The 8,829-nt window shown below is 48.6% G+C and overlaps 1 protein-coding gene across 1 annotated transcript; it reads left to right on the top strand.

Moving 5' to 3' along the window:
• Positions 1–599: 599 nt before the first annotated feature.
• On the top strand, positions 600–1,998 carry PAQR8 (progestin and adipoQ receptor family member VIII). The gene has a single exon (XM_010185969.1). The coding sequence runs from the start codon at positions 600–602 to the stop codon at positions 1,656–1,658; it is 1,059 nt and encodes a 352-aa protein (XP_010184271.1). The 3' UTR covers positions 1,659–1,998.
• Positions 1,999–8,829: the final 6,831 nt, after the last annotated feature.

The raw sequence follows: 8,829 nt of genomic DNA, 5'->3' as shown, positions 1-8,829 counted from the left end.
CGTGTGGCAGGCAGGCCAGGCTTATTTGCAACCTCCACGATTTGGTTGGAACCCTCTTTGCATAGGTGCAGAAAGGCAAGTTATCCCTTTGGTGACTAATTACCCCCCAATTTTGTCTCTGAGCAATTTATTCTGGGGAAAGGGGTGATAAATCCCCTCTGCAAATCACCACATGCTTTCTTGACATCTAACTGCTTCTTGCACCCCGTTATTGGTAGCTTCTGGCTGCTCCTAAATGTGCTCCAAGCTGAGCATCTGAGGAAGTGGGGAGGAAGGGCAGACCTGTGACATTGCTGTGCCCATCTGACATAGACTGAACTGCAAGGACAGGGCTGTGTCATCCTTCTCCATGCTGAATTTAGGTCTGCCAAGTCAAGAAAAGCCCCTTTCCCTAAGAGCACGGCTGGCGTCTCAATAGCACTGTGGTTCATCCCACCCAGGAATGGCAGCATGCTCTTCTCCGCAATGGACTCGATGATCTTAAAGGTCTTTTCCAACCAAAACCACTCTATGATTAATATTTCTTCTTTCTCCCTCCCTCACAGAGCACGAAGACAACATTCCCCAGAGCCGGGCTCTCAGCCGCCGCAGGCAGCGAGATGACAGCCATCCTGGAGCGGATCAGCACGCTGTCCCTCAGCGGGCAGCATCTCAGCCGTCTCCCCAGGCTGCTGGAGGATGGCTTCCCCAAGATGCCTTGCACGGTCAAAGAGTGCGAGGTGCCACAGCTCTTCCGTGAGCCGTACATCCACGCCGGGTACCGTCCCACCGACCAGGACTGGCGGTACTACTTCCTTAGCCTCTTCCAGAAGCACAACGAGGTGGTCAACGTCTGGACTCATCTCCTGGCAGCGCTGGCCGTGCTGCTGAGATTCAAGACGTTTGTGGAGGCTGAGCAGTTACCCGTAGACGCGTGGTCCTTGCCTTTGCTCATCTTTGTCCTCTCCTCTGTCACCTACCTGACCTGCAGCCTCTTGGCCCACCTTCTGCAGTCCAAGTCTGAGCTGTACCACTACACCTTCTACTTCGTGGACTATGTTGGAGTCAGCATCTACCAGTACGGTAGTGCACTGGCCCATTTCTATTACAGCTCCGACCAAGCCTGGTACGACAAGTTTTGGCTTTTCTTCCTGCCGGCAGCTGCTTTCTGTGGCTGGCTGTCCTGTGCCGGCTGCTGCTACGCGAAGTATCGGTACCGACGGCCTTACCCCATCATGAGGAAGATGTGCCAGGTGATCCCAGCTGGGCTGGCCTTCATCTTGGATATCAGTCCTGTGGCTCATCGGGTGGTTGTGTGTCACCTGGGGGGCTGTGAGGAAGATGCTGCTTGGTACCACACGTACCAGATACTGTTTTTCCTTATCAGTGCTTACTTCTTCTCCTGCCCAGTCCCCGAGAAGTACTTCCCTGGTTCCTGCGATATCGTTGGCCATGCCCACCAGATCTTCCACACCTTCCTGGCCATCTGCACCCTATCGCAGCTGGAGGCCATCCTTTTGGATTACAAGAACAGACAGGAGATTTTCCTGAAGAGACACGGCCCTTTCTCCATGTATCTCTCCTGCATCTCATTTTTTGGCCTGGTGGCTTGCAGCGCCATCACAGCTTACATCCTGCGATGCAGGATCAAGGCCAGCCTGGCTAAAAAAGACTCCTGAGAGTCACGAACGTGACGGGCACAACATCACCAGGGTGGTGAAAAATCAAGAAAAGGGGCATAACATATTAGAGACATAACTGGCTTATTTGCCTAACATGCTGTGACTAACCTGGACCCTGGAATCGGGTGGAGGGCTGGAGACTTCATGCTGGATGCATTTTCACAGCAGGGGCTGCCTTCTGCCATGCAGGGGGACCTAGGGTGTTAGAAGCCAGAAGAAATCACTTAACCAAGGATGCTGGACTAGGCAGAGGTTTCTTGTTCATTCTGGTAAACCTGTGGGGTGGTATCTTGCTGGATGTCAGGGAGGGCAGCCTGAAGGTGGTGAGGCTGTAGAAGGGTCTGCATGTGTGGTGGTATCATCCTTTTCCTGCTCCAGCTTGGCTAAGCCAGGTTCTCTCTGTGGTCCCATGGTCAAGTATCTCAATGCCAGGTTGCTGAGGTGGCTTTAGCAAAGCATGTTTGGAGATTTAGGCCTTACCTGGGGTCCTCTAGGACGAACTGGGTCTGAACCTGCACCCTGCATGTGCCAGTGGGATCAGCACAGGTAGAGATGTTGGTCAGCTCTGTCTTCTCTTTTGGTATAACTGCACCATCTGCAGTGGAGCTGCTCATCAAAACCAAGGAGTCAGGCTGTCCCAAGGATTACTAACAGGAGATGGAGTCTTTCTCAGCAGTTCAAGTTTGACCTGAGGTAGAGGCAGTGCTGGCAGCTGTTTGGTAGCCTACAGGAGATGTCTTCAAAGGCTCCTCGCTTTCATTTTAAGTGCTTAGTTGCCTTTGAGGAGCTGGGCTTGGGTCAGGTTGGAGATGGTTTTGAACCTTCCTCAGTAGCATTGAGCACTCCTGAGGCTGTCAGCATTCAGGGTGCTGGCCCCAGGAAAGGAGATGCTTTTGATGCTGGCTGCATAATTTTTGCTGCTTGTATGACAGTTTCTTGCATTTCTGTATAGACTGACTATGCATCATCTCTCTGGGGAGTCTGACTGACCTCCAACGATGGCCATGCAGTGTGGAGTTACTTGGCTGTGACCTGGCTGGTACGGGAAAGGCTCTGGGCCCTGGGCCTCCAACAGCCCTGCTATGGTCATGGCCAAAAGGGTATGAAAGTGAAGGAGTCTTTATTCCCTTCTTAATGGTGCTTTCCAGGACACCAAACAGTCCTTGGTGGGCCTCATGGGAAAGCTGATCTTGAAGCTGCAGGGTTGCTTTTCTCTGACCAATGGGGATGTGAATCTAGCACATTTTTATCAGCACCAGATGAAGGTAGAACAGCAAAAAGCAGGAGCAGAGTGACAGCATTAGGGTCCTATGCAACCTTGGGACAAGTTTGTGCTTGAGACTTGGTGATTTCTGTGCGGAATAGCAATGGTAGTGGTCAGGGAGATGTAATGTCCATGAGTCCAAGGTGTAGAAAGGGTTGGTTTACTGCGTTCCCCACTAGATGAGCCTCTTCTGTGATTGCTTGGGGGAAATACAGATATGGAGCCACGCTGGTGCACTGAAGTTGGCAGCACTTGCAAGATAGGATGCTCAGAGCCAACGCAGAGATCTGGTCCCAGCACTTGCTTTCCATAACAAACCCTAGGATGGCTCCTCCCAGCTATACGCTGTGCAAGACCTGCAACCTCAAATGCCTTGACATCTGGCAAATTCCTAGGAGATATAAATCTTTGCTGAAAGCAAGGAAGCCATGGGATCTGTTCCAGCCGCAGATTTGTCTCTCCGCATCCAAGGGCAGGCGAATGAATTGTGATTGCTGGTTCTGAGCAGGCAGAGTTGAGGGTTGGGGGTATTATTTGTCATGACAAGCACTGATTTCTGCACTTGATCTGGTTTTTAACTTTTGACATGTGTGTGTGTTTGTGTATGTGTGTGCTTGTGTTTTATTACCCAGAAAGGCTTTGCCTTTGGCTTTTATATCTTCCGAGCCTCCTAGCTGGGTCAAGATGAGCCTGAAGGAAACAGGGTGATCTGTGCTGCTGGAGGAGAAAGGTGGGCTGGACAACAGCATCTCTGAAGACAGATCTGTTATTAGGTGCCTTGCTGTGTCCTGTTTTGCGGAAAGATTTGAAGCTCGTGGCCCTATTGATAAATGAAATACAAAGGGGAAGGGAAGTAAGTTTTGAGTACAGGAGAAGAAATCATAGGAAACCCTTCAGGAGGTCACTCTAGGTCTAGGCTTCCTGGTTTACATCCAGTCCAGCTTAGAAATTAATTATTTCATTTCCTACGGTGTATTTTGCTGGTACAGCCATGCTGACCTAACAGTACATTTGCTTCAGACGAGTGGCAAGTGGGAATGGTCCCACTTACACCTCGTCATTCCCCTTCCCTTGCATAGAAGCTCATCTGACCACAGAGCGAGCCAGTGCTGGGAGATGGACCAGCGGAAAACCAATCCTACTGAAAACATGTCAGTAATTTTCTGCTGGTTTTAGCTTTCAGCCATCCCACTTGGACAGCACGGAAAGGCCGGAGCGGAGGGCAGCAGCAGTTCCTCCTTAGCTTAGCTGCACTGATGGACTGCTCCCTCCGTGGTCTCCATGGCTTTGCTTGTGGGTCTCCTCCAAGTTCAGGGAAAGACATCTATTGGAGCAGTGCTTTACTTACAGCTTAATTTGCCTTGCTTCTGTGGTAGGTAAAGCAGAATAAGCTGCTGGGTGTGGATCTGGCTGGATGGTATCAGTGGGCTCCTGTGCAGGAAGGAGAGTCAACCAGGCTGGTCCAGAGCTCCTTTCTGAGATAAAACCGAGCAGGAGTGGGCATGGCTGCTAATAGCAAACCCTGCTCTGCTGCTATCCAGAGTTGCACTGGTACCAAAGGATGGGATCACCCCGGTGTTTCCTCCTCTAAGGGTTTGAAAACAGATGATGTGTCCTGCCCTTGTCAAAGGAGGATGAGTACAGTAATGCCATCCAGTTCTGGGACAGGAGGTGCCCACATGGCTCTTCTGAGGTATTTCTGGTCATGTCTTCTCCTCCCTGGTCTGGCAGAAGTGAAACTTCTCTTTCTGGAGCAACTGTGAGACAGTGGTGGTGTTTTTACATATTCTCATGTTACCCTCAGGTGAAGCCACTCACGTCCCCGTGTGGCCCTGCACCCAGACCTGGAGCTGACCTCCTGGTTACTATGATGGGTTGGTTTAGCAGGGAACTCCAACACAGATCACTGCTGCTGTGAGGATGCACCCTTGTGTCCCAAGGGGTTCACCAACACTGGAGCTTCCTTCATCCCTGTCTCCATCCTCCTCTTCTTCCAACCAGTTTATTTCTTTCCCTTATTCCCAGATTTCATCCTTGTGCCTTACACACGTGGCTGCCTACCTGGGCAGAGTCCACACGCCGTGCAGTCTGCTGCACCTCAGCTGAGCCAGGACTGGAAAGTGGCTGCTGATGCCCTCCTGAAAGCCCTTGCTGTTGATCTAGGGGAGACCAGGGCTGGGTCCAGAGAGAGGAAAAGTGCCACTGTGGTAACTTCTCAGCTCGTCTGAGAGCCTCCCAGGGCCTTCTCCTTGGGCTCAGTGCTTGGAGCACACCTCCTTCCGTCCTGGTGTTCCTCTGAGGAGGCACGGCTGGGAGGGGTGCACCAGTGGCAGGGTTTGGTGAAGAGCTGACCACCAAAGGCTGAGCACATCTGAGATCCTGAAGGGACTGAGGTCCTAACCCTCTCCTCCAGGAATCTCTGGTACTGAGACAGTATTTTTGCAGGTCTTGCAACCTGGATCTGTACAGGACAGCTCCTGAAAATTCATCCCAATGTGCCTTATGCTTTTTCTTTTTTGAGATTCATCCTGAAGGAACCTGAGGCTCAGGGGCAGCCTCTGCTGTCTGCAGCTCCACGGTTGCTTTTAACAGCTGCTCCCCACTGACAGAATTCGCTTGGTGTACAGAGCAGAAGGGGAGGATGGAGAGAGGTGCCTTAAACTTGTATTTATGCCTAATGATTTGTGTAACAAGGCAAGGACGGGTTCCTCGTGTGCCTTGCAATTTACATCTTTTACTGACAAGATGATTTTTAAGCACTGTTTGTTACTAAATAGAAATACAAAAGAGTTTGTATTTTTTTTTCCCTGGGAAACAGGGAAGGGTTTGAGCACTGCATATTAACCATCCCCTTCCCAGCTCCCATCTGCTGACTTTGTATTATTGAAAACATTGATAATATTTTAAGCTTTGTACTGTGCTGATCCTTATTTAAAAACCTTAGTGAAAAAAAAAGAAATCTGTAAAAGCAAAACAATTGGTGTAGTGTGAAATTCCCAAATGCACAACTACAGAAGGTTATGAGTCATTAGGAAGAAAAGTGGATAATAATTATAGAGTGGATATGGTAGAGTGGATAATAATAATAACAATTATAAACAATAGGACGTGGTTTTATCTGTGCATCTCAAAGCACTTTCCAGGTTTCACAGTAACTGATTTTCATTCCCTTTTCACAAGGCAGGTGCAGAGTGGCTGCCCTGACACTGATTAGAGGGATTTAAGTTCATCATCCACAAAAGTACTTGGGTATCCAGTTTTCCTTAATTTCTGTCAGAGGTGAGTAGAGATTTAGTGGCCTGGCACCAAAGCAGCGCAGTTTCAGTGGCCAAACTGTGAATGCAGGTGTCTGTTCAAGCAAAAACATTTCAGTGCATGCTTAAAATTAAGCTGAAGAGAAAGAACCATTGATGGAGAGAATGCACCCTCCCTTCAGGTGTTTATATACATTGATATATATTTATATACATTAATAAGATCCCCCTAGAGCCTTCTCTTCTCCAGGCTGAACAGTCCCAGCTCTTTCAGCCTTTCCTCATAGAAGAGATGCTCCAGTCCCTTAATCATCTTGGTGGTCCTTTGTTGGACTCTCTCCACTATGCCCATGTCTGTTTTGGACTGGGGAGCCCAGAGCTGGACACAGCACTCCAGGTGTGGCCTCACCAGTGGTCTTCTCTTTAATCCTTACCCATAAGCTCCCATCATCCAGGCAGAGCTCCATGCACTCCAGCTGTTTTGTCACATAAAGGGCAACCCACCCTCCTTATCTTCTCCACCAGTCCTTCCTAAAGAGCCTGTATCGCTCCATCACAACACTGGAGTCACAGGAGTCATCCCACCATGTCTTTCTGATCCCAGCAAGAATGTAGCCCTGCAGATCTCCAACTCATTGTCTGTAGTCCCCATGCTGCCTGCATTAGTCTACCTGCACTTCAGAGATACCCCAGCACCCAGAAAGGGTTTGGAGGATTTCTCCATAATTGTGCCTTGTAGGCACTTCCTTGCTTACCTGTGAATGTTGGAGGTGACCCCGCTTAAGCCTTGTTTTGTTGATTTTGTGATCTCTTTCTGTCACATCACTCCGGGTCCTCTGCTCATCAACCTTGTCCATCACTCTTTCACACAGTGTCTCCATTTCATCAGTTGTTCTGTCACCCACTGACCCTTCCCCACCTGAAAAGGGGAGTTGGGAAAAGAAAGGGAGGCCTGTGGGTTGAAATGGAAGCAGATTTAATAAAATAATAATAAAAATCTAATACTAATACTAATAAAAAGTAGACAAAGTTATACTCAGCCTGTATAATGGTTGCAAGCTGTGTACTCCCAGCAGTGAATGCCAGATATCGAGTACCACAGCTCCAGCAAAGCACAACAGTCACAACAAACATGAGAATAGGCCTCAGGGGCAGAATGATGGACAAGACCCCTCAGGGATGACAACCATTGAGGAAGAGACCATACCCAACCAACCTTCCAATTTACTGTGAGTGTGATGTTTATGGTATGGGATATTTCTGTTGGCCAGCTTGGGTCAGCAGCTCTGGCTTTCGCTCCTCCTGGCTACCTCAAAACTGCTAAAGACCTTGATCGCTATCGCAACCCGCATACCAGGGCTGGCCAAAAACTAAAAGTATCTTATCAACATCGTTCCCACTGAATCAGTTGCTGCAGTCATCTCAAAAATGCAGCTTTCCTGAATAGAAAATGGATTCAACGATTCTATCCCAGTGAAATCAGGACACAGGGCTGCTGGTAACTCTGCTCCGTCATCCCTACTTCAAACCCTCTTTACCAGGAGGATCGTGTGTGATGGTGTACGTACCCCATCCCCCAGGATATACACTCGGTGTGAATTTCAGTCCTCTACAGAATCTGCTTTTTTTCCCTTCTATTTCCACCACGCTAAAAGGTTTAATTATTATTCCTTTAACACACAGACCAGGACTTCTGTACCGTTGTGTTTTTACCCACCAGAGGGCGAGATGTCTTCATCCATGGCCGCAGAGAGGCCTCCAGTGCCACGAAAGCAGAGCCCTTAGCGCTAGCTTTCCAGACGGGCTTAGGAAAAAATGCTCCCATTCAAGCAGGCGTGCAGCCAACTCTGCAAAGAGATGCATTTCTGAGTGAGGGATGTGCTTTGCAAACGTCTCGCCCACAGCATAAGTGACAGGGATTTCACCAGATGAGTTAAGCCAAAGTTTTAAGTTTCCATGAAGTAAACTGGAGAGGAATGGGAGAAAATACCAAAACAGAAAAACAGGACTGTTAACTTTTTAAACTAGAAACACAAATAGAGACTTGTGGTATGCTGAGAACTGCTTGGTGATACTGTTTTAGGGAACACATTTACTACATGCACATCATGACCTGATACAACACACACATCCTTGATGTGTGAAAAGCCAGAGGTGTTTATTAGCAGAAGAGGGAACTGGCCTATCCAAAGCACATGAAGCCAAATGCAAAAAAGTAAAAGAGCTTCCATGTCAAAGGAAGGAGGCATTTGGTTTCGCTCATGTCACAAGCCAAAAAGGAGAGAATGTGAGAGAAGGTAATGATGATTTTTACTTCAAGCGCCAGATGTTGCAGCAGCGAGTGCCTCAGAAGGGTTCTTTAACTCAATGTCAGTCTTTATCTGCTCTTATCCTTGCAGCTGTCTGATAACATGAGCTAAGGGGCAGAGCATTAACAAATAGCTCTAAGTGAGATGTTGCCTTCTTTGCTCTGTTAAGCAGCTGTTGAAGATGGTCTCAGAGACTTAAGTCAGTGGAGGAACGTTGCCCAAAGTTGCTTGCTGCTCCTGTTGACTTCAGAGAAAGAACTGGAGCCATAGCAATCCTGAAAAGAAATAACTGAACATGCCCAGAGTTTAAGGCATTAAGCTATGTGCTGGGTCTTAAATTC

This window comes from Mesitornis unicolor, unplaced genomic scaffold (assembly GCF_000695765.1).
Source record: "Mesitornis unicolor isolate BGI_N332 unplaced genomic scaffold, ASM69576v1 scaffold19226, whole genome shotgun sequence".
NCBI lineage: Eukaryota > Metazoa > Chordata > Aves > Mesitornithiformes > Mesitornithidae > Mesitornis > Mesitornis unicolor.
The sequence above is the reverse complement of the archived record's forward strand: the minus strand, read 5'-3'. Positions and strand labels throughout refer to the sequence as shown.